General features: G+C 36.1%; 1 protein-coding gene across 6 annotated transcripts in view; it reads left to right on the forward strand.

Moving 5' to 3' along the window:
* The window catches only part of st6galnac3 (ST6 (alpha-N-acetyl-neuraminyl-2,3-beta-galactosyl-1,3)-N-acetylgalactosaminide alpha-2,6-sialyltransferase 3), a 139,906-nt gene that overhangs the window by 11,964 nt on the left and 100,490 nt on the right, over nt 1–27,452 (forward strand). For 3 of the 6 annotated variants that reach the window (XM_058797900.1, XM_058797915.1, XM_058797907.1), the window contains exons 1-2: nt 7,602–7,624; nt 20,288–20,479. In XM_058797900.1, coding sequence (XP_058653883.1) covers nt 7,619–7,624; nt 20,288–20,479 — 198 coding nt within the window. In that variant the 5' untranslated portion in view covers nt 7,602–7,618. Of the gene's footprint in view, nt 1–7,601; nt 7,625–20,284; nt 20,480–27,452 lie in introns of those variants that run through there. The other 3 variants (XM_058797891.1, XM_058797925.1, XM_058797934.1) reach the window with 3 other exon arrangements.

A 27,452-nucleotide genomic window follows, 5' to 3' on the forward strand; every position in this document is an offset into this window, starting at 1 on the left:
TTTTCTAAAAAGGAAACAAATAACTTGTTCATTTTAAGCGACCTGTCTTATTTTCTCTTGTATATTTAGTATTGCTCTTTAATAAAGAAAAAGTTCTTCTTATCCGATTACTCGATTAATCGATATAATTTTCGGTAGAATACTCGATTACTAAAATATTCGATAGCTACAGCCCTAATGTGACATCAGTGGCTCAAGTTCAGTTTTGCGATGCTACGAGAATACTTTTTTTTTGCGCAAAGAAAACAAATATAACAATTTACTCAACCATTCTTCTCACCTGAGTTATGTCTTCCGCCATTTTGGAGAGTACCTAAGAACATATTTGACTTAATCAGTGTTGTTTATGTTCGGGGGGAAAGCGCACGCATGCACGTAATCTGCGCATTAAGCATTGTTTATGCTTAGGGGAAAGCGCGCGTATGCATTGTGATACTCTCTAAAATGGCGGACTACGTAACTCGGTGGAGAAGAATGGTTGAGTAAATTGTTATTTTTGTTTTCTTTGCTCAAAAAAATAAAAATAAAAGTATTATCGTAGCGTCGCAAAACTGAGGTTGAGCCACTGATGTCACATGGACAGTTTTGCCGATGTATTTACTATGTTTCTGGGCCTGGGAACATTTCAGTTGTGTTGCTGTCTATGGGAGAGTCAGAGCTCTCCGATTTCATCAAAAACATCTTAATGTGTGTTCCGAAGATGAACGAAGGTCTTACGGGTTTGGAACGACATGCGGGTGAGTAATTAATGACATAATTTTAATTTTGGGGTGAACTAACCCTTTAACCCTCTCTCTCTCTCAAAATAAATAAATTTAAAAAAAAAAATCAATTTTCTTGCATAAAACTGAAGAAGTTTTGGGCAAGAATTGAACAAAACTCAATTTATTTAGCACATACATATAAGATCAAAACTGTCTCCTTGCTTTGCTCTGATTCACAGCTGTTAGCTTATAATTATGATTGATGAATGGAGCTGTTAGTCAGATTTCATGGGAAATGTCAATTTCATATCATTTGGCACAGCCAAGAGGGACAAAAGTTGCAAAGTTTTCTTTTTAACTTTTTAATTCAATTAAATTTGAATGTGAATACTAAAAGGAAGACATTTAATAGAACATAACATTCCACTGCATTCATATATTCCATTGTCACAAAATGTGGATTCAAAGCAACAACAAATGCCATATCAAAAATGAAAGAACAAGAAAGAAAATAAGGAAAGAAAAAAATATTTTCCGCATGATTATGTGACCATAAATGTATATTTTTAATTATTTTTTTTGAATTTCTTATGTTATTGGCTGATTCAAAGTCTTCCCTTAAATTGTAACAATTTCATTGCATCTTATATGCATCTTGAGCTTATGAGGTGTAGAAATTTTTTTGTAATGTCATGCAATAGAAGTTCAAATGGCTCCACGGTCACTCAGATTTTCTATGTCTATCTCTCTCGTTGTATGGAGAAAGTCATGCATTTCAAAACATGCACTAAAGCCAGTGTATTGCCACTTTGCCAGATATCATACAGTATTCCCAGTGCTGGCTTAGTATTTCTCTGACGGTGTAGCTATTTCCTGAAGCAGATGGTCATTGCCGGGGACCTGCCTCGAGTACACAGCGTCCTAGATCTAAAAATGCCACTATAATTTCACAAGGCAGCAACTGAGCTGATATACGTGTCTGGGCAAAGTTCCAGGTCATTCCGAAATATAAAGCCAAAGAAGTACATCAGCGAACGAGAACCTTTTTGTGTGACCCTCGCCAGGAATAATGGTGCTCAATTGTTTTAAGTGCAGGGTGTCAGAGAATAGCTCAGTGTTCACATTAATCACCCACCGAGCTGACAGACATTGTCTTGGCCTTGGAGAGCACAGCACAGAAATCACTGTCAGATGTAAGTTACAAGGCCAGATTTTTGTATGTGGGTGACTGACAAAAAATGTGATCCAATAAGACATGAAACAGCTAGCTGTAATGCAAACACGTTTAGCTTTCCAAATTTTTTTTGTCACATTTTTCTACATAAAACCCTAGACTGTAAACTGTTCTGTCAGGCAACCCAAAATGTTCTTCATGTGGTGACATCTAAAATATTAGTTGAAATATTATTTTAAGTGACAAAGGTTAAGGTTACACACAAAGGTTTGGGCCACAATATTTAATAAACGCATAAGTGAATGGATACAGAAACCAATAAATTAAACAATAATAGCCACTAAGTGATTTGTGTGGACAACCATGAAGTTGATAGAAAAATGCTGGCATGATTGTTGCAGGCTACTGTATAAATGAAGTTCAAAGGAAGTGGAGATTATATTTAGGTGAAAATGCTGCTTTGGCAGCTGAAAAATTATAGCAGGAAATTGCAGCGTATGAAAATTGGCCATAATGGATGCTCAGGATAGTAAGCAGTGAAGGATTTTGATTTGTGGTACCATCAGCCACAATAGAAACATGAATCCAGTAGATTCACAATTACTACAATATATGGTTTGTCAATGTTCTCTTTGCCGTCTCAGGTATTTTTACTAGAATAAAGGATGCTTGTATGAGAAATACTATGCAGATGTAGGCTTTCGCATTGTATAGAAAGCTACAAATAATATATTTTCTGCCTTGTTCTATGAACAGGCTCCGCATACAATTAAAAAAAAAAAAAAGTTGTTTTATAAATTTTAATTGTGTTCTCCAGCAGTAAGTTGTCACATGCGCATTTATAGTTTTATGCTAAAGCTAAAAAGCTTTCCAATCCATGTGCTATAATAAATGTTTTTCTTTTCTTTTTTTAATGATATTCTATTCGAGGACAAGATGCAAGATGAATTGCAAAAATGTTTTACTTTAAAAGCAATTTTGTCTTTTCCAGTAAAAAATATCTAAACATCTTTAACCAAGATTATTTAAAAAGCAGTGAATAAAGTATTTAGGCTTGTTTTAAAGTATCTTAAAAGTGTGTAAGTGCACTGGCAGATTTTCACTTCTTGAACTTCTTGAATGGTGGTTTTTCATTTCATGTCAACTTTAATAATTAATCCAGAGTCATACTTTACTAACAAAATACTTTACAAATTATTTTTGCAACCTGTAGTGGAATACATTTGAAAAATAACTCTTCTGTATTCAATAGTAATATAATATGTCCACTGTCTAAAAATAACTGTCCTATATTCAATAGTAATATAATATGTCCACTGTCTAATATGTATCACTTAGGTCAGGGCTTCTAAAAAAGTTAGAAACCATTCAGTCTCCTAAGAAGATAATACATTAAAGTTGAGCCACAATATAGTCAGAATTTGAAATATATTTTTAGGCATCTCCATTTTAGAGATTATGCTTTGACGTCAAATACTGTTATGATCCATGAGTGTGAAATTGTAACCTGTGAGCTAGTTTATAGTGTTTATATTTCAAAAGACTAAAGCCACATATTTTACTCTACTCAACTTTCCCCTAATGAAGTTTTAATCGGGGTGGTTGAGGAGGAACGAGCTCATGCACTGTGGAGAATTTCTGACAAACTGGCTGAGAGCTCTCTAGTGATGTGTCGTGTCACCAGGATTACATCTTCACTGACCTGGTTTTATGAAAGCCTTTTAAATGCTAAACAGTTCAGGGTTGTCAGAGAGACAGGACAGACAGTGAGCATTCAACTGTAATTGGCATATCTATGAAAAAAGTGCGCAAATTGATATGAAAAATTTAATAAAGGAAGAACAATGCATGGAAAGCCACCAGTAGGAGAGTTTCAGAGTCTTTACTGGAGGGATTTATCCGTTTTTGCAGGGCTTACTTTGGTAAAATATATTCATTTATTTATTTATTGATTATAGTTTATTATTATGCTTTTATATGTCATCACTGGTGCCAATGAACTAAAAAATTAAATTGCACAAAATACAATTTTGTTATAGCAGAACAGCTTGGTTTAAAATTAATTTATTATACAGAAACAGTAAGTTTTTTTTTTTTTTGCTTTACACATGCAAAAGTAATGTTACCTTTAAACAAAATAAAAATGAACTCACATAATAGAGTGCAAATAGTAGATATATATATATATATAAAAACCTTCTAAACATTTAATATAAACACTGGCTACTCTTTATAGTTTGGCCTCCTGGAGTGTTTAAAGGAGCTTAGTGGCTCATGGGTAGTCCATGGGTGGTCCATTTGAAAGACACTGTGGCTGTATAAAAAAAAAAAAAAATCATGTATTCATTTTAATCTTTTTTTTGTTTTTTTGTTTTACAGCGCTATATCACAGTGGACTTCATTTGGGTTTTTGTGGTCTATAAAGTGATTAAAATAATAATGTAAAGACCCATATATTTATATAATATATATATTTAATATAATAATACAATATTCACAGCCTTTATTATGATGCAACTAAAACTGAATCTCTGGTGAAAAAAAAAAAGAACACTTAAAGAATGTCTTTGCAGATCAAGGTCGTGGATAGAAAAAAATCCCTTTGGAGTACATTTGAACAATTTAACAACTGGAAGGAGTATGACAAATCTGTAAATCTATAGCCTTTAAAAACTGAGTGACTTTGCTGATATACTGAGGGAGTATATACCAGTACACATCTCTGAAGAAGCTATAAACTTCAGATACAATTTACAATCTCTCTATTAGTGTTACTGGACCTTAGTCCTGAATTTGACGCTATCGACCACTACATTCTTTTGAACAGACTCGAAAATTATGTTGGCATCAATTGCATTGACATAGTTCAAATGATACTTATCTGACTGTTATCAATTTGTAGCAGTAAATGAATCATATGAAATGAATTATATCAATCACAAGTTCCGTATGATGCAAGGCTCAGTACTAGGACCTTTGCTTTTCACCCTGTACATGCTACCCTTGGGAGATATAATTAGACAACATGGTTCACAATATTGACGAAACATACAAATTGACTAAACTTCATGGAATGTATTGTCAATATAAAAAATTGGATAAGTAGTAATTAAATATAAATTTAAATTAGCAACAAACAGAGGTTTTAATTATTGGACAAAAAACCTTTGCATGCAAGCAATAACCTAGAATACTGTCTAATACTTAATGGCTGCTCTGTTAAGTCTTCGTCGTCAGTTAGGAATCTGGGTGTGCTATTTGATAGCAGTCTTTCATTTGATAGCCACATCTCTAGCATTTGTAAAACCACATTTTACTATCATAAAATGTCTAAATTATGACGTATGCTCTCAATGTCCGATGCAGAAAAGCTATTTAGCCATCAGACACCAGATGAGCAAAACTGATAGAATCACTCAGACTCAAGGCTGGAATTGTAGACTGGAATTAGTGATTTACAGTATTTCCTCTATAACTATGCCAAAATCTGCCTGTTCCTGATTTAAAACATATATTGATATATTAAATAAAATTAATTAATCCTGATTTTGTGATTGCAGAAATTTGCAGAAACACTCATTGAGGAGGGAAAAAAGAAACATGCATTTTAAAATCTTTGATTTTATGTGCTTTTTAGTTTGGTCATTTCAATATATTAATGATAACAATGTATTAATTTAAATACTTTTAAGTTCTCCTGTAGCCCTGTGGAAGTTTGTTGAGAACCACTGCTGTAATAATGCCAAATAAAATCCTCTGGCTAAATATCATAAAACATGAAAAACATTCATATGTGTAAATTGCGTAGATGTATACATTTGTGAATGAAGCAGTGTCAGGAAGGAGTAGAGTTGAGGTGAAAATTTATCTGCAGGGGCGCGGGAAGTGTGTTTTTTTCTGTGGGCAACTGTTTAATTGTTGGGAATCTAAAAAAAAAAAAATCGGTGTCTATTTAAGTGCAAATAGCCAAGTTGTTTGAAGAGGCTATTTACACTAACTCCACCAACAAACGTATGATTGGGATAGTCAAATTTGCAAAAGACGGTTGCTAATTATCAGATTCAGTAGTGCAGATGGTAAAGCGTGTGCTATCGTTCTTTTGACACGATCGACTGGGGTTTGAATCTGCCTTTTGGCGAACTTTTTTTGCAATAAGTAATTAGCAGGATCCTGCTATTTTAACATAGAATAAATAGAATCTAAAGCTGTTTGCACTGTGTAAATAGCATATCACTAAAGAATACTGCTATTTTCACTTAGTATAAATAGCCTCTATCGCACCCCCCCCCACCCCCGCGCACGTACAGCACCCCCAACCTAAAACATCTTCCTGCGCCCCTGTCTGTATGTTTATTAAGTGTGAAAAAAAAAACTTTTATGCATGAGAACACACAGAAAATGCATGAGATTTAGCATTGACAATATTTACCAAGAACTGAACCAAAACTGGGGGTATAAACTATAACTGAAACTGCAGACTAAACTACATACTATAAACTTTTAGACATATTAAAATAATAATAAAATAAATAAATAATAATAATACAATTTATAATTGAAAAACATGAAACAAAATTATTTAAAAATATAAAATATAAAAATAAAACCTAATTCAAAATATCAACTACTATAATAGTATAATCAGTGGCACTAAAATAACACTGCAGATCATGCAGTCAGTCTCTTGCCAACATAACTCCTGTTCTAGAAAAAGAAACCAGATCTGTCTGACAAACCACATGTTCGGTAGCGATCTGCAGCAGATGTCTGATGTCTGTGGCGTTTGGGTGTCAGACAGTTCTAGGTGATAGCAGCCAGTCATTTTTATGACAAGCCTTGGCTCTGGCATTTCTGAAGGACCGGAGGAGGATTTGAGATGCTGGACGATGATAATGGTCCAGTGGTATTTTTCCAATAAAAAATGTATCATCACAATTTTTTGATTCACATCTAGGAATTGATTTAGTGAATGTTTCCGTCGCAAAAAAATAGAAATAAAATAAAATAATAATACGTACATATGTTTATTATGATCTTACAATTCACACCATGGTGTTTCCAACCCCTTTTTTGTATGCAGTATCCCAATATTTGCATAAAAATAAGTGGCAGCTACTGTCAGCTACTGACATTGGAGACCCAATTAACTACAAAAGTCAAAATACATAAAAAGAAATAGCATTGGGATGTTGCATAAAATCTACTAGCAGGGTAGAACAATAGAACTGTGTGAAAAGTTTTTAAATGTGTTTCAGTTTAAAAAAGTGAGTGCTATAGTTGAGGTGATTTAACATACAATTTTACATACATAACATAATTTCTAGTATTTTATTTTATTCAGCTGTGTAGAAAAAAATAGGCTCTTGTGCTTCCAGATTCTCCTATTTTTTTCTCAGACAGAGTACCAAGCGAACACTGCTTTGCTTTCTCTGGAAAGCAAAGCAGGCCATACAGGCAGAGAAGGGTTCCCTCTGCTGGTGACTGTCATTACAGCACCAGGGCATGTAATGCAATGTACACGTTACAGTTTTTGATAATTGCTAGAATTTCTCAATACTTATATACTATTTATTTTTTTCAAAACTCTTCACACAGTGAGCACAAGAGCAGTTTATATGGGCGAAACTATGGATCTTTTCCATTGCTTTGGCACAAAATTCTCAAAACATTCAGTGACCTCAGTGACATCCTGCCTAGCATCTCATTTTGTGGTCTAGAAGAAAGAAAATCTTGTAACGTCATGAGGGTGAGTGATCGATCAATCTCTTTATTGCAATCACATGACTGAATCCACTTCATTAGAAGATGAGTTTTTGTTTGTGAGTTGTGCTGTCTCATTTCCTTTGAGGGCTAGTAATGATTCTTGAGAACTAGCTGGGAACTGGAGGAGAGGATAGAGCACAAACGCTTAGTAAATATTTCTAGAATCTCTTATTAATTGAAATTGGATTTTAATGGCTCACTCTGCCATGGGTGTGGAAACAGTTTGTCGGGGGAAAACATCTTTGCATTGCTAATGTAATTTCCATGCTTGCTATTGCATTTCTTGCAATTACTGTGAAGGGTTCTGAAAATAGATTCTGTGTAAAGCTTGTGCGCTTTCTTTGTCTTTGCTTTAGATATCACATGTAACACTACGAACCTACTCAAGCAGCTAATTTAATTCAAAAGTCATCTGTATAACATGAACACATTATAAAACAGAAAGAAAAGAAAGGTATAGAATAAAAATAAATATAAATGACTATTTTCATAGAAATAAGAGCCACTTTAAAATTAAAATCACTAACAAAACTCAGCTTACTGCTACTTTTGCTTCACAAAAATAAACATTTTATTTATTTATTTATTATTTATTTTTCACTGTTAAAATTTTGATTTATTATCTATGACATTAAATAGAACCATGGTCCAAAATTCCCTTTATGCCGCATCTCTCAATAATGGGTGAATTAAGAAAATACTGTGCATTACATAAATATTTTAACCAGTTAAAAATGTATTTTAAAAAGTATTAAAAATGTATATTTTTTATTTAGAAAGAAAGAAATTAATACTTTTGTCTAACAAGGATACATTAAATTGTGAAAAGTGACAGTACAATGACAATACTTGTACAGTGTTTTCAAGAACATCCATTCATCAAAGAATCCTAAAGAAAAAAAAACTTTCCACAGAGATATATATATACAGTCATGGCCAAAAATATCGGTACCCTTGGTAAATATTATCAAAGAAGGCTGTGAAAATTAATCTGCATTGTTAATCCTTTTGATCTTCTATTTAAAAAAAATTACAAAAATCTAACCTTTCATTGGATAATAAGAATTTAAAATGGGGGGAAATATCATTATGAAATAAATGTTTTTCTCAAATACACGTTGGACACAATTATTGGCACCCCTAGAAATTCTTATGAGTAAAATATCTCTGAAGTATATTCCCATTCAAATTCACAATTTTGAGCACTCCAGGGTGATTATGAACATGAAATTATCCAGCCATGGCTTCCTGTTTCACAGAAATATAAATAGGGGGAAAACAAAGCCCAAATTCCCTTAATCATCCATCACAATGAGTAATGAGTATAATTCTGATGTGCAGCAAAAGATAATTGAGCTTCACAAATTAGTGAAGTGGCTTTAAGAAAAGAGCTAGAGCAGTGAAAATTCCCATTTCCACCATCAGGGCAATAATTAAGAATTTCCAATCAACATAAAATGTTAGGAAACTGCCTGGAAGAGGACGTGTGTCTATATCGTCCTAATGCACGGTGAGAAGGAGAGTTTGAGTGGCTAAAGACTCTCCAAGGACCACAGCTGGAGAATTGCAGAAAATAGTTGAGTCTCAGGGTCAGAAAACCTTAAAAAAAATAAATGTCAAACAGCACCTACATCACATGTTGTTTGGGAGGGTTTCAAGAAAAATTCTCTTAACTCATCCAAAAACAAACTCCAGCATATCCAGTTATCAGACACGACTGGAACTTCAAATGGGACTGGCTTCTATGGTCAGATGAAACTAAAAAAATGAGCTTTTTAGCAGCAAACACTCAAGATGGGTTTGGTGAACACAGGGATAAAAAGTACCCCATGTGTACAATGAAATATACTGCTGTATTTTTGATGTTGTGGGCCTATATTTCTGCTGGAGGTCCTGGACATCTTATTTAGACACACAGCATCATGGATTCTATCAAATACCAACAGATAAAATATATCAATAAGTGACTGACTCTGTTAGAAATCTTATAATGGGCCATGTTTGGATCTTCCAACCATACAATAATCCAAACACAAACCTCAAAAACAACACAAAAATGGGTCACTGAGCACAAAACCAAGCTTCTGCTATGGCCATTCCAGTCCTCTGACCTGAACCCTGTAGAAAATGAGTGGGTGAACTGAAGAGAAGAAGCACCAACACGGAGCTGGGAATCTAAAGGGTCTGGAGTGATTCTGGATGAAGGAATGGTCTCTGATCTCTTGTCAGGTGTTCTCTAACCTCATCAGACATTATAATTGGCAAATGGCCAATGTGTATTAGAGAAAAACATTTATTTCATAATGATATTTCCCTCCATTTTAAATTCTTATTATCCAATGAAACGTTAGATTTTTAAAAATTTTAAAATAAAAGTTCAAAAGGATTAACAATGCAGATAAATTTTCACAGCCTTCTTTGATCATATATATATATATATATATATATATATATATATAATAGAAAACATATTTTAAATAGTGCTGTCAAGCGATTAATCATATCCAAAATAAAAGTTTTTGTTTACATAATGTTTGTGTACTGTGTATATTTTTATGTATATACAGTAAATACACACACATGCATGTATATATTTAAGAATGTTACATTTATATATTAAATATATTTATATATGATATAATGTATATGAATATAAATAAATATATGTAAATATTTTCAAAATATATGCTGTATGTGTCTTTATATATACATGATAATTATACACAGTACACACACATATATCATGTAAACAAACACACATTTTTTTTCCCGATGCGATTAATTGCTTGACAGCACTCATTTTCAATTTTAATATTTTCTAATATTACTGTTTTTATTGTATTTTTAAATAAAATAAGTAACAATACTGGTGCATCTAACAAGCCATTTCAACTTTTGTTAAATTTCCCTCACATCTCTAACAATCGTGTTTGAAGTTCACCTGTTATTCTCATTAACGGTTTGTTGTTCACTATTGGCAGGATTTGTGTGTTGCACATAAATATTTCACTATTTCTTACATACATGAAAACAGATACATAAATGCTCCCATCAGAATTCCTCTCATGCAATATTAGCATGCATCTCAGCGTGGCGTCCATGTTTTTGCTCCTCCAGATGTGTTTAATTTCCTACCTTATATCTGTGAGAAATCCAATTTCTCTCTCTCGCTCGCTCACTCTCCTCACACATACTTACCAGGCTGACAGGATGATTCTAGTCAGTGTATGGGATTGCTGTGACGCCTGGTGCTCAGTCTGTGAACGGAGATCAATACTTGGTGAAATGAGTCTGGTCGTGGCTCTAGAAATAGCCCTCAGCAGAGAGATGTTCCACAGAGAAAGCTTTGTTAGCCACAGTGTCAGCTGCAATCTCCAGCACTGTAAAACTCCCTGTCAGAGGCAGTCGTAAAGAAGCTTCATAAAAAAAGAAACAGAACATATCCAATTGAGTGTCCAGTCCTGGAGAGGAACCTTGAATTTTATGGTGTATTTTCATACTTGGGCGAGTAAATATCCCTCGATATGGGGAATTGTTTTTTTGCAGGTTGTATTTTATACTTCTGTAGGTCAACAACAAATTTTTGCATTCACACAGAATAATATGGTTTTCAGTAGGCGTGTGCGATATTGACAAAAAATAATATCTCTATATTTTTTGTGATTTTAATCGATAAGGATAATTAGATGATATTTTGCTGAGTGTGTTATTGTGCTGGTACCTTAAGGACTGCTGTGGACAGCTGGCTCCTAAAGTTACTGATATTCTTCATATTCTGTGTGGTAGTCAGTTCACACTAATAGAAATGAATATTTTCCAATACGTTTAATATGATTTTTACATTTTGTGGGCATTTTTACCTTTATAAAGCCATTTGTTTTCTAAAAATGTCCATTACCTTTTGAGTCAAATTCTCACGTTTAACCAGTGAATTATAATAATAAAACATTTGGGCTGTTACCAAGCAAATGAGATCAGTATCAACAAAATTCATCTTTGCAATGCAGAGGAAATACAGAAGCTGCATCCGAAGTGGCATTTAGATATATTTACACACTGTTTAATGCAGGACATAAATGCATTTAACCTGCAATTACAAATGCATATAACATTTTTGATATATTAAACATAAAACGTTGAATACTGATATTTGAAATTATTAATAATTATTAAATAAAAGAAGATACTTTGAATGTGAAATTAAAATCGCCAGTAGGTGGCAGCAAGTCACTGTTAATAATTGAGTCATTGCGATTGAACCGAATCATTTAAATGGTTGATTCATTTAGAAACAAAACGGCGTCATGACAGCGTTGTGGCTGTGTTTGGAATTATTTTTTGTTGGCGAAATAGTGCAAAAACAGGAAATATGGTGTCTAAAACGTAAATCTCTTAATTAAATTCTTGTTTTTTTAACTGTTGAAAAAAATACATTTCACATTTGTAATCATGGTAATTGTTGGAGAAAAAGGGCACTCTTTGTGTGAAATTGATTAACTATATGAAGTGGTATAAATATATACATTTTCTGCCCCCATGTCTTGAATTTAAGATCATTCTAAATGTATTTTATTAGACTGAATCATGCAGTGAAAAAACAAACTCTACACGCACTTGTCTAGACTTAACGTAACGTGTGTGTGCACTGGGGTGTTTTGAATGGTTTTTACAAAATACTTGAAAATGACAAATCGCACATCGTTAAAACAACAACATGCTTATCAGAAGTGCAAACGAAGTCAAACCAGTGGAGTGTGAGAAAAAAAATGCTGTCATGTGTGAATATACTCACAATGAAGTTCTTTCGTTTGTCGTTTAGAGGAAAAATATGTTTGATATATACGCAAACAGTGGTTTACAGGCAACATCCCGTTTAATTGAATTTGTAATTAGGGTTAGCAGGGCTCGCAAAATTTCAAAATCCCTGGTAGCCCTTCGGGCAGGTACTCTTCAGATTTTGGTAGCCCGAAAATTAATATAACTAGCCCGAATTAAAAAAAATACTATTTTATTTTATTATTATTATTATTATTTTTTTAAATATAGAAAATCAGATAGGAGTTTAAATGTCAATCAAAAATATTTTCAATACACAAATATCAACAAATATGAAGGAAGGCATTTTATTTCACTATTTACAGGGTATCTGCAGAATTTTTAAAAATATATTTAAGGCAATTTATGACCCATTTTAAGAGCTGCACAAGTAAAATGAACACAGATTGAGCGGGGTTGGACAATGTCTATGGTAACATACAGTTTTGAGCCATAAAATTACATGATTTACAGTTCAGATACAGGTTTTCACAAAAACAAAATTCTTATACAACAGCGTTTCAGGCTATAGACCGTTTTTATGAAAAGGGATCAATCAAGCATATAAATTATTATGTTAATTTAAAACCTATAAATATTACTGTCTTAATTGTTTAGATTTTTAGAGGGCACATCAACTTCTTTCTCATTTACAACTCTTATGTGTTTGCTGCGTAAAAACATGAGTTGATATTTGCATTGATCTGACCATAAACAGCAAGGCTTATTGGAAATGCAAATTCATTCTCTGCCACGAGGTGGCGCTTTAGGAGCGCTGAAATATTGCGGTTTCCCCGGAAACGCTGTACACAAAGCAGCTCCGCACTCATAAACGCTGCTTTATCAGGAATTATAGGTAAAATCAAATTAAAATGCCAACGACATGTTTCTGAGGACAGTCGGTTCCCTTCAGATACATTCACATAAATACATCTGCGCCGCGGTTTGACTTGAAACGTGCAGCGCTCATTATTTATTCAATGACATCATTGCCTTTTGAAGTTTAATCCTGCCTTATCGTGACTCATGTCTTTCCGTCCCCAACTGTAAGACCTCTTGAAATTATAATTAAGACATTTCTCATACCATTTAACGTATTTAAAACTTTTTATGGCCTTAATTTTGATACAACTCACTTTCAGAGTTTATAAGGACCCGCGGGAGATCTGTATTTAAGGAGCCCGTCGGGCAGGCGGTGATACATTTTGGTAGCCCGACTGGAAAACACAATAGCCCCGGGACGTCGGGGTAGCGATTTTGCGAGCCCTGGTTAGGCACGCTTTCCTCGATAACAAGGTAAATGCACAACAAAAATGACAGTGGTGAGAAAACAGCAGTTAAGAAAGCGTCTGATCATAGAGATATGGATGTTTGTACCAGCTCTGCAATCAGCACTCAAAGTCATGTCACGTTTATACTCTGAGGTCCAATTAAAATGTTATCAAGACTTTTACATCAAAAAACATCACAATTTAGGAGTAATGGGCAATATTCTGTATAGACGTGGCAGATTGTAGACTCGGAAGTAAACGCCCACTGCTATGATTGGCTAACACTTGTGTTTGACAGTCTACATGCTTCATTCACAGATGGATGCTGCTGGGATTTAGGTTAAAAATGCATAAATACTCATATTAAACAATCTGATTAACAGACAAAGCAATAGTGATCACGTAATAAAAACAGTTACTCACAATTGTGTGTTGCGACATTGCTGTCGGATCTAATATAGCTGGCACAACGTCTTTTAGTTTCAATGTTTCTCAAAATCCTGCATTGAATTGTGCCTTGTTTGTAAACGAATCTGCAGTAAAATTAAGTGAACAAAGGGCCGAGTTCTTACAGGCGTGGTCCGGAACTTCATTAACAAATCCTAACGTTGGGATCAGAAGGAAGTAGGATTGTCAAAAGTACCGACCGCGATACCATTCAGTACTGAAATAATAAAAACGTCCAACCAGAACACTTTAAAAACTGTGTAGCGATACCCTTAGCTGGTTTTAACTGTAAGTAGCTGGTTCTAGCCTGCCCAACTAAATAATAATCGAAATTTTTGTTTTTTTCCCAGCAGGGAATGGTAATCAATGCAATCAATTTATCAATATAAATTATTTCTGTAATAGCCAATGCTAGTGTTCAGGATTTTTTTCTATTAATGGTCAGCTAGTTGTCCCTAATTGCATCAAATTGGTCTTTATTATTCTGAGTGTCACAGTTGTCCTATGATGGCGCTGTTGTCCTCTCTCTCTTGCGCTCGCTCTCTCTTTTATCTCTTTCTGTTTGTCCCTGCTTTTGAATAATTCCTCTCCACTGAAATGGGTGAAATTGTGCAGAACACAAGGCCTGTGCAATGATTATCCTGATGGATAGTACAATGATGAGACGAGTCATATGCTGTTGCTGATGGAAGTTCTTAGACATTTTCCCTCTCCCCTAAGCTTTTACCTCACCCTCTGAATCTGACACATCACTTTGCCAAGATTTGTGGCCACAGATTGAAATCAAGGTGGAGGGATATTTTCTTTTTATTCCCCCTTGCTGTGAGAACGGATGAGATGAACGGTCAAGCAGATGTTTTTTCCCCTCCTTTTTCTCTCTCTGTTGGTTGAGTACTTAAGTGCTTTAGGGGCTAAATCAGTTTTACTCTATGACTAGATGCTTGGATGATTGTCAAAACCAAATCAAATTTTAGTCTGTAATCTGATTAGAGCCTTTTAACAACCGCAGTGAGAAAGAATCTGTTGCAAGATATAACAGAGATATTAGAAAGTGTTTTAAAATGGCCCTTTTCAGCCTAATTTAATTTCAAATCACTTTAGTATATATATATATATATATATATATATACACACACACAGTGCTGGGCAGATTACTTACAAATTACAGTCTGTTTTTCATTACAAATTACATGATAAAAATTGTAGTCAGTAATGTAATCTAAATGACTCTATTTAGGTAATGTATTCTGACTACTTTTGGATTAATTTTAGATTAATTTTGACATAAATTGTTTAGTTTTAAATGGGATTATTGTTATTAAAAACAAACAAACTAAAACAAAAAACAAACAGAAATCAAATATAGCCTATGACCATTAACCAGCAACAGAGAACATGCGAATGTGAACAAACATCAAATGAACAAACATTAATAAACATGAAAACAGTAATGAATAAATGAATGAATGAATGAATGAGGCATTTGTATGACATGGTCATATAATTCAATGACATGGTGAAAGTATTCCAGGTTTTAAAAGTTTTTGTCAGTTATACAATTTTATTAACAGGGAGGTGCTTTTGTCCCCAATTTCAGATGCATGGTTTGCTAATTAATTTACATGACATTTACATGGCCAGTCTATGTTATGAATACTCACTGTATTCAATATGATACATGGTAGATTTTTTTTAGAAAGAGAAAAAAGAATTAGGGTGACAATAAATTATGAATAATTTACTGGCATTGTGTGAATAATTTGTAATCATATAATCCATAAAAAAGTAACTGTAATCTGATTAATGAGCATTTTAAAACATAATCTAATTACAAGTAGTGCATTTTGGAATCGGTGCAAAATCCTTTGAGTCTTTACTGTTCATCTTAATGGCACGACATAAATGTGAGACCATTCCTAATATAATGATGTAACATTCCAGCAATCTATGCAATGCAGTCTTTTAGTCTGAGCTTTAAATGGTCATTTTTTTAAATCAACTCTTCATGTTTGATGTCTTCCTGTGAAGTGCAAACCCAAACACCCTGCCTGAGATGTTTGATGTGCCAGATTTGAGCCCCACTGGCTCAGAAAGATTTGCTGACAGCCACCCTATTATTCCAGACACAATTCCATTCTAGATGGCAAATTATGGGCCATCAAACTACATCAAAGAACATAGACATTCACACCTTAGCAGCGAAAGCGGGTGGTTTCGCTTTTATATGTCTCTGTTGCATGAAGAAGCATCGTTATGTGTTACATTCCTGTACACAGATGTTGCTTGAGGCATGATGCAAAGATAAGCACTTGTTCTTTCAATAATTGTAATCTAGTTTAAAGGTGCAGTGAATTTTTGTGGGGGAAACACAGTTATTTCAATAGGAATCCACTATTGATTCACTGCAGAGGATCCATTGGTGAGCTAGTGATGTAATGGTACATTTATCTTGGATGGCCTGAGGGTGAGAAATCTTTCATTTTTGGGTGAATCCTTTAAGTCACAGGTGTCAAACACAGTTCCTGGAGGGCCACAGCCCTGTAGAGTTTAGATTAAACCCTAATTAAACACACCTGATCCAGCTAATCAAGTACTTGTTGGAGCAGGGTTGGAACTAGGGGCCCATCAACAGGGTTCCTGATATATCAAAGGTCTTGCTCTTTTTTAAAACAGCCATTATTCCCTTTAGCTTAATTCACAGCCCTGCAGAACCAACATTTGCTACATCTTGTTGCTAGTCAGTTGCATGTTCTCTGATGTCAGATAACTGACCTGGACTAAAAGGCTCAAAACTTTCTGATATTGATTTCATGGGGTTTTTAAAAGTTAAAATGTTTTACGGTTATTTTCTTAAGACGTTTAGTCAGCTCTTGTTTATATTACATAATATTTCATGTCTCATATAGAATGTCCATAATATTTTAAGTACTTGTCCATAAGCTGTATGCATTCAGTCATGTTTCAAGTAATTTTTCTTAGAGTTTCGAACACTTCTTCTGACACAACCATATGCATCATGTCCGTGGGCACATCATTATGCAGAGATAGCTTTGACAGTTCTCCGTATTTCATTGTGAAAAGAGAACTGAGAATGTTAGAAGTCAAATTTTAAGAGCTTTCTGACTTTTTTTTTTTTTTTTAGAATACTCAGTGGAAAATGTGTCATATCAGATAACTGTGAAGAAGGAGAAGATTCCATTTTAATGGAAAAAAAAATGAACAATTTATCAGCTTGAATTGTCCTCTGCGATCAGTCAAGTACAACACAGAGAATCGAGCTTCAGTTTCTGTCAAGTTCAATCCTTTTTAAGGAATACAGAATGACTTCTGCTGTACTTCTGACTTCTGTTTACAAGGGTTGGGTTTTTGGACTGCTTTAGACCATTAGGACATGAACTGAGAAAAAAAGAGCTTTGTTCTATTAAGATATCATTGATTTTGCAAAATCATACCCTTATTATTATTTCAGTATGTTTTTGTTTTATGGTTGTTTAAAGTATTATCTAATATAAAAATAACTGAGCATGAAAAGTAGGTTGCTTTAAATACACTATTTTCTTATCATAATCTCAAAGATGGCAGGATATATTGTGCATATTGACTAATTTTGAGGCAATGGAAGCATATATAATGGAAATAAAATTGGGCCCAATATATAGCCTTGTGGAAGCCCCCCAAAATATTTACTAACTCTACAGAGAGTGTTCTCCCTTCAAGAGAGGATGAAAACCATTCAAGTCAAGTCAAGTCACCTTTATTTATATAGCGCTTTTAACAATACAGATTGTGTCAAAACACTTAACAGTATCAAATTGGAAGATAGAGTGTCAGTAATGTATAATGGTAAGATTAAACACTCAATTTTCAGTTAAAGGCATTTCATTATTGAATTCAGAGATGTCATCGTCTAGCTCAGTTTAGTTTAAATTAGGGCTGGGCGATAAATCGATTTTATCGATTAACTCGAATGTGTAGTTCACGTCGATTTGTTTGAATGAAAATCGGTTTTCTCTTTAACATCCGCCGACGCTCCCGTAGTCCCGAAAGGGCTCAGCCCTCCCGACGCGCGTTTGCCATATTAGAGTTTAGGTAGGGTTTCGTGATCCTCCCGCAATCCGCCGCATCCCAACGTGTTCGGAAAGATGACGTGTACTGCGCAATGCGGATCCCTTAAAGCAGTGTTGCGCGGCTCACGAGACTCATGCGGCTCGCCAAGCTTTAATTTGTGGCTCGCATGGCAGTAAATAATACGATTATATGAGCAATACAGAGATTTCATAAAAACATTAAAAAAACAAGCAGGGCTATAACATAACCCATAAAAAAACTCACACCGTGTCTACACCGGTCGTGAGCGTCGCGGTGCGATCAGGGCTTATGATTTCCGCGATGCGGAAAACGCAGACGGAATCACGGAATCTAGTTATAAAAACAGAATGTACTGTATAACGCGGAATGTCATTGAATTTGTCAAAGTTTGGATGAATAAATCAAAAGTAGGTCATTACACTTAAATCAAATTGCGATATGAACTAGTATCTGTAAATGTTAAGCTGCAAAAATACCATTTAAATATGAATCCTGCGTGTCTCCTTATGAATGAATGCACAGACGCGCAGTTTCGTTTGCGACACACATACTGAAGCGCGCAGTGTTTTCAGCGTCTACTGTCTCGCCAAATGAGGTCATAAATACATGAACAACAGTCAGTGTCTGCTCTATTACAAATAATAATTTTTTTTTTAAATACCCAAAACAGCGGGATTACAAGATGGATATAGACTAGAAAGATATTTAAACTCGCTCTACCCTTACGTCCATGACATTGACTCACTGCGGAGAATAAATACAAGGGAGGAAAATGTATATTTCTTCTCTCCTTACTCTGTTTATGTGGTAAGTGACATTTTATGTACTGTAATGTAACTGTAACAGGCAACCGTTAGCAATCGTTATTCGTTTTCCGTGCCTTTCTGAATACGGATTCACGCTTTGGGCACACCTCCTAACCCCCACGATGTCATCGTCCATCCTTTATCAGAACTACCTCCTATCTACTGAATAGCAAGATGTTAAACTTGTGTTTAAAGAAAACTTATCAAAAAGGGTCACATAATTTTATGTTTTATGTTACGTTTTATGTTATATGTTATGTTATGTTACATTTTCACTGTTTACAATGGCAGGGCCTGCCATCTTGTCTCTTTGGCTTGTTGTTTCTGATTGCACTTTAACCCCAAGGGGGAAATCCAGATCAAATCCCAGAAGGGAAAATCAAAACAAAATAAAGTTAAAACTTGTTTTGAACAATTTCTTTGTCATCTGCAGATTGATTTTAAGTAGGGGAGAAAAAATTTAAATCGTAAATCGGATTTTTTGTGAAAAAATCGGGGGGTTTTTTTTAGGCCATATCGCCCAACCCTAGTTTAAATAGTATCTGTGCAATCAAATCGGCGATAATCGCTAAAAATTAAGTGTCCCCAAGGACAGTCCTTTGAATCTCTGCCCACCATCTTAAATGCTTCAGCAAAATTTCACAATCTAGGGTTTTGAATGCAGCACTAAGATCAAGATGGAGTAGAATTGGACACTTTTCTGAATCATCAGTCAGCAACAGGTTGTTAGACACTTTGAGGAGGGCTGACTCTGTGCTGAGATGTGCTCAAATCCCAGATTGCAATTGATCAAAAATGTCATTTCCATTTAAAAAGGGGGAGAGCTGATGATAAACAACCTTCTCTAGGATTTTTTGATTAAAAGGACAGTTTTGATGTTTGTTTATTATTTAGTGAAGAAAATGTTGCACCACAGCACCGGTACCACTTAATAATTTTAATGTTTATGTCATGATTATTACTTTGCCAAAATGGCAAACTTTCTATAAAATGGGAAGAATTAAAAACAGCTAATATAATATTTAGTTTGACCTCCTGAGGGTTTTTGAAGGTTACAGTCCCTCCTTTCACTAACCATTTGTCCAGAAAGAAAAACAAGCACTTTTTGACTGTGACAATAACTATTTTGCCTGAATGTTTCATTGCCAAATTTTGCCCATGAGTCAGAAAAGCTAAATGATGCGATGTTTTCTGTTCTTCTTTCCCTCCTCACAGAAGAAGTCAGTCATAGTGACCAGTCTGATTGTGGCGGTGTCTCTGTTTTTGTTGGTGATCAATTACTCAGAGAAACCCTACTTCCTGCTGCAGCCTGTATTCGGCCAGAGCTTCAGTAGAAACTGGATGTTCTCTCGCCCGCCACACAAAGCCTTCAAACCCCACCACGGCTACCTCAGTGTCCCCGACCAGGAGGTGAGACTAGAACGCACTTAAAACATTCAGTGGCTTTACCTAGTCTTACACTTTTGAGCTGCATTATATTTAAAAAGTTACGAACTGGATGAAAAAGATGTAGATTTAGCTGACCAATGGAACTGTTGGCTTGGACCGTCAATGTAGATGCAGAATCATTTAAAAGAAAGTTTTCAGTAAGACATATTTTAGTATTTCATGTTTGTCACATTATCAATATCAGTATTATGCAACCAAAAGTGCCTAATAAAATTTTACACTGCTGTGTTTTACAATGTGGAAAGTGAATTTCATTTTGTTTTTACTGCACTGGCCATTACATCATTTCAAAAATTTGGAAGGACTTACTGTCACATTTTTAATAAATAATATTGTAGTACACCACATAATTTATTTGTACCAAATGTTGAATTTATTTTATGGTCAGTCATATCATTCTAAATATACAAATTATTAGCAGGTTATGAGTTACTCACACTGCGAGTTTTATATGTAGCAATAAAGTACTCTTAAAGCCTTTTTCCACTTAATAATAGTTTCCAAAATATGAAAAAAAAAACTTGTTTTTTGTTTCCGAGTGCTAATGAGTTTGTTGTTAAGGCTGAATTCTACAAGCATAAATATTTATGAGGACGTTAACAATAGTTGTATCCTATTTTGCCTCAAGATGTTGTCAAGGAAGTGTTGATGATGAAAGAATCTGCAGCCCAAATGTTTAAGTGAAGTTTTGCCAAGTCATTTTTTTTCATATTCAAGGTCATTGGAGAGTTTTCCCTATACAGAGATGAGGCTTTGACTCATAACTGCCAAGTTCATGTAGATTCAACTGTTCAGGTGATTTATGGCTACAATTAGTGCAGAGAGGTTCGCTTGTTCTCCTACTAACAATGGAACAAAGAAAATGACTAAAAAAATTAATTGGATTTATTGCTTCAATCTGATCTCTTAAAAGCATCCAGCTTTTTAAATGCAATTATGTATGGTTGAAATTGGTCAAGAGGGTTGGATTTATTTAGTTGTTTTTGCTTTCATACTGCTTTATACACAAGTGAGGGGCAGAGACGGTCCTTATACTAAAGCCACGTTGAATACCTTTGTCAAGGTTACAAAGTGCTGCTACAACAGTCATGCCTTTACAAAACATCTTTTAGTTGCTGGGCAGATTCTCTAACTTCCAAATAACTGAGCTCTTTCAAACTCTTCTCCCAAAACAGTTTGTTTTAGACCATAGAAAATCAGAATGAAAATATTGATAATAACTAAAGCTTAGAATATACACCCCTGTAATTCAACAGTAAACGCCATTGACTTTGCAGATTGCCACAAGGCAATTTTGAAACACTTTAATAAATCAAATCTCAGTGAAACGGGCTTTATTATAGAATATGTTTTTAAAATGCTTGACTGCACAACATAAAAGTAACTTTTTCTTGAAAAGAACTCCTCATTGAAATAATCTTGAAAACTATTAAACACTGACAGTATTTAAAGGATTTATGTTTCTTTTAGTTAGCTTACATTTTGTACTACTGTAGCTTAGCTGTAGCTTATACCACTAGTTTATTAGCCTGTTAACTTAGCCTATAACTTCCCAAAGTATGACATTATATGTTTTATATAAATAATACTTTTTTTAAATTATACTGTTCAATTAGGCATTACAAATGACTTACAAAAAAGAAGAAAAAAAAATTGGTACATTCATTCGCTAGTATGTTTCTCTACTATAACTTGTATTTATACCATTTTTTTGTATTTGAATTGTTTTATACTCATAAATAGAACTTAGAAACATGTTCTGGTCTGAAATGATGGAGTGTGGGTGTTGTAGTCAGGAGCATCACATTCACAGTGGAACAGGCTTACCTGTCAGATCAGTGTCTGTGTCTGTCAGCTCAGAGCGAGATGAATGCCTCTCATCTTTCTCCTGATGTTCTTGTCAATACTTTGCTCTGAACTTCTGCCATACACTGAAATGGATTGGGTGGGTAAGTCTGTTTACCATTATTCAGTGAAACCAAAGGAGGCATCTGCAGTATTATTCGTCTAGTAAGCCTGCTAGGTTAAAGAATTATATAGCTGGAAACCCAATTAAAATTCCACTTTCATAATTTAATGTCAAATTTTCAAATTCCGGTAATTTTTCTGTTGTAAAATATTCGCAAATACAACAAGATTTAATCAATTCTAAACTTAAATTGTCAAGCTTTCCACTTTACAAAAGCAAAGTTAATAAAATGGCTGTGAAATGTTAAAAATGTGCAAAATGTTTCTATTTTCATACTTACTGAAGCAGTGTTTGAGGAGGTATTTCAGTTTAACCTGTGTTTAGTGTGCCAGTAGTTCCCTATCTGTCGGTCACTACGAGTTAAGTCGTGACTCGACATTATGGGGTCTTACTTGGGAGCCCGAATCCTCTCTGATTAAGAGAAAATGCCAATGAAATTTGGCTAGTGGATTTTGCATGCTGAGCCACTCCCTGTACACACGGGTATAAATAGGCCACGGGTGCATCCACTCATCATATTTTTGTTTCGGAGCTGAGTGAATGAACACAGTTTGAGATTTACCAGGCAAATTCTCACTTAGAGCCCTGCACGGGCCTCAAATTCAGGCCCTAGCCCTAGAGACGCTCAGGCCCAAGCCTTTTTTTTTCTCCCTTCTCCCAAACAGCTTATACTACTGATTTAGAAAAAACTTTTGGAGCATTTTTGTTCGTTAAATAGAAGTCTATAGATATAAAACAGTTCAAGCATATAACAATTTTTAAACGTTAAACCTAGATAAATGTGTGCTATATCCAATCGTTTGTGCGGAGAGTGGAAGCTAAAGCGTGCTTTACAGGACACGGAGGTGCCAGCGCGATCACTTGCATTTTTTTCAGTGGAAACAACTTAAAATGCATTGTCAGTTTTGCTCATAAAGGTAAGAGTACTACATCATTTGGAACTGTAAAGGGTCTACTTTTATTTGCGTGCACTCACAATATCAACAAAATGTTGTGCTTTTATAAAATAAAGAAAACAAACATGATGCACTTTCTGCCGTCTCAGTCTTGAACAGGAGCACTTCACAAAAATGAGCCAAAACTCAGTGAATACATGCCTCACAGACATGACGAATATATCTATAGAAAGCTTTAAAGCTTTTTTTGGGAAGATACTGGGTTTCAATCATCTCCACAAACTGTCATTAACACCACAGACAGGCCTTATCGCGGACCTACTCCGACCATTCCAGACTTCACTACAGGGGACCCTAGTGAGTTCACCAGACTAAAGATTGCTCTTGAGAACCTTCTACCTCCTGATGCTACTGAGCTCTTCTGCTATCAGATATTGATGGATCATCTGAGATTAGATGAAGCCCGTCTAGTAGATGACTCCTATCTTAACTCACCTTTCCCTTATAGAGATACCATGGCAGCTCTGACTGAAAGGTTTGCAGGGCTCGCAAAATCGCTAGCCCGACGTCCCGGGGCTATTGTGTTTTCCAGTCGGGCTACCAAAATGTATCACCGCCTGCCCGACGGGCTCCTTAAATACAGATCTCCCGCGGGTCCTTATAAACTCTTAAAGTGAGTTGTATCAAAATTAAGGCCATAATTTTTTTTTAAATACATTAAATGGTATAAGAAATGTCTTAATTATAATTTCTAGAGGTCTTACAGTTAGGGACGGAAAGACATGAGTAGCGATAAGGCAGGATTAAACTTCAAAAGGCAATGATGTCATTGAATAAATAATGAGCGCTGCACGTTTCAAGTCAAACCGCGGCGCGGATGTATTTATGTGAATGTATCTGAAGGGAACCGACTGTCCTCAGAAACGTGTCGTTGGCATTTTAATTTAATTTTACCTATAATTCCTGATAAAGCAGCGTTTATGAGCGCGGAGCTGCTTTGTGTACAGCGTTTCCGGGGAAACCGCAATATTTCAGCGCTCCTAAAGCGCCACCTCGTGGCAGAGAATGAATTTGCATTTCCAATAAGCCTTTCTTGCTGTTTATGGTCAGATCAATGCAAATATCAACTCATGTTTTTACGCAGCAAACACATAGAGTTGTAAATGAGAAAGAAGTTGATGCGCTTTCTAAAAATCTAAACAATTAAGACAGTAATATTTATATGTTTTAAATTAACATAATAATTTATATGTTTGATTGATCCCTTTTCATAAAAACGGTCTATACTAGCCTGAAACGCTATTGTATAATACTTTTGTTTTTGTGAAAACCTGTATCTGAACTGTAAATCATGTAATTTTATGGCTCAAAACTGTATGTTACCATAGACATTGTCCAACCCCCCTCATTCTGTTCATTTTACTTGTGCAGCTCTTAAAATGGGTCATTAATTGCCTTAAATATATTTTTAAAAATTCTGCAGATACCCTGTAAATAGTGAAATAAAATTCCTTCCTTCATTTTTGTTGATATTTGTGTATTGAAAATATTTTTGATTGACATTTAAACTCCTATCTGATTTTCTATATTTAAATTAAAATAAAATATTTAATAATAAAATAAAATAGTAATTTTTTAATTCGGGCTAGTTAAATTAATTTTCGGGCTACCAAAATCTGAAGAGTACCTGCCCGAAGGGCTACCAGGGATTTTGAAATTTTGCGAGCCCTGGTTTGGACAACCTTACAAACTAGCCCTCAGAAGGATAACGAAAGTGATGGATGCTCCTGACATTCGATGAGGTGACACAGCAGCCTTTGACAAGTTTGCCTTGCAAATCAGATCCCTTGTCAGTATGCTGGAGACTTTGGGCCATGAAGGTCAGGCTGAATTGAGGTGCGGTTCGCATGTGGAGAGGCTGTTAGGCAAACTTCCTCCTGAAATGAGGTCTGAGTTCAGAAGACATATGTTTTGTCGTCCCGATGCGGTGTATAACCTCCTGGACTTCTCGGAATGGTTACAATATGAGGCCTGGTGTCAGAGCAGCGAGAGCCAGATTTCAGACCGCAAACGAAGGGTAGAGCAAAAGACAGTCTGGGGGAGAGGGTACCTAGGGAACCCTGCTGGCCGTTCAGCTACTGTACTCCATGGATCAGACGAGGGCCCTGCCAAACCACCATCTGGACCTGCTCCGATCTCGTTAACCAGTTCAGGGGTCCTCCAAGGACAGAGTGTTCCAAAGTGTTCTGTCCATACTGTGACAAGATCGACCATTACCTCAGTCAATGCCCTACCTTCAGGTCCTTCAATAAACAGCAAATGACAGATTGGATTCAGACGAATCACCGCTGATGGCGTTGTGGGCGTGCACACCAAGCAGCCAAGTGTACCCTCAAGAAGCCATGTAGTATCTGTAAAGGCAGGCATTTGCAGATCCTTCATGAGGTCAACTCCAAACCCGCGACTAAGGTTCTTGTTTGGTTAATTCAGCGACCGAGACTCTGTATTTGGATAGACCTACGGGATGTAGGAAAGTTCTCCTCAAGGTTGTTAGAATTCTGCTTTGTCACGGGGATAAAACCCTGGATACCTATGCCGTCCTTGACGATGGTTCGGAGAGGACAATTCTCCTTTCCCCTGCAGCACCTAAACTTGGAATCTATGGTCCTGAAGAGAGCCTAGCCCTGCGTACTATCCGACAGGATTTACAAACTGTGACTGGAGCCGCAGTCTCCTTCCAGATTTCTCCATACTGCTGTGAGATGCAAGCTACCCGATCTAAGGAGGATTGAGAGGCTATCAATCACTTGGAGGCCAAGACTACGTGGGTTGATGTCAACTGAATCTTCCGCTATGCAACACCTTTATTGCGCAGGAAGGATTTCCCCTTCTTTTGTGCTCCAAAGGAAGCAGTCATGCCTAATCTCAGAGGCATGGAGCGTCAGCTCGCTCGGTCACCGGAGAAGGCAGAGGTGTATAAGTCTGAGATAAATAAGCTGGAGTTGAATGGTGCTGCCGTCAAACTGCTAAATGAGGGACAGGGAGCCATAGGAGAGAATTGGTATATTCCACACCATATGATCATGCACAATGGAAAAAACCGCTTAGTGTTCAACTGTTCCTTTGAATATGAGGGGCTGAACCTTAATGACTCCTTGCTACCTGGTCCAGTTTTAAGCCCCTCTCTCCTGGGTGTCCTCCTGCGGTTCAGGGAGCATTGTGTAGCCATAAGTGGAGATATACGTGGGATGTTTCATCAGGTCCTGCTACTGCCTGAGGACAGACCACTCTTACGTTTCCTATGGCGTGACCTGCGGCGAGATGATCCTCCAGACACTTATGAGTGGCAAGTCCTTCCCTTTGGGACTACGTGCAGCCCCTGCTGCGCAACCTTCGCCCTCCAGCAACATGTGTCTCGGCACAGTACTCCTGATGAGGATGTGAGATTCTCAGTGGATAAATGCTTCTATGTGGACAACTGTCTACAAAGTTTACCTTCTGCACAAGAAGCACGTCAGCTAGTGGATAAGTTACGTGCCCTCTTATCCCCTGGTGGTTTCGACATCCGCCAGTGGGCCAGTAATGTAGTGGAAGTTGTTAGTCATCTACCTCCTGAAGCCAGGTTCACTAAGCTGGAGTTGTGGCTCTCTCAAGATAAAGCTGACCCACGAGAGTCAACCTTGGGCCTGAGCTGGAACTGCGAGTCAGACCAGCTAGGGTTCAATCATACACCTGTCACATACAATGCTTTGACGATGCGGAGCATTTACCGGGTGCTGGCGAGTCAGTACGACCCCCTTGGAGTCATCCTTCCATATACTACCCGAGCCAAGGTGATCGTGCAGCAGCTTTGGGCAACCCACCAGGACTGGGATGATCCACAACTCCCTTGTGAGCTCTGGCAAGCATGGATAGCCTGGGAAGAGGAACTTAAATACCTTCCACAGGTAACACTCCCCAGATGCTATAACCCCTCCTATATGGATCATTCAGATGTTCGCCGGGAGATCCACATCTTCAGTGACGCCTCTGAGAAGGCATATGGGGCTGTGGCTTACCTGCTGTCAGA

The sequence above is a fragment of the Onychostoma macrolepis genome, chromosome 02, assembly GCF_012432095.1.
Source record: "Onychostoma macrolepis isolate SWU-2019 chromosome 02, ASM1243209v1, whole genome shotgun sequence".
NCBI classification, from domain to species: domain Eukaryota; kingdom Metazoa; phylum Chordata; class Actinopteri; order Cypriniformes; family Cyprinidae; genus Onychostoma; species Onychostoma macrolepis.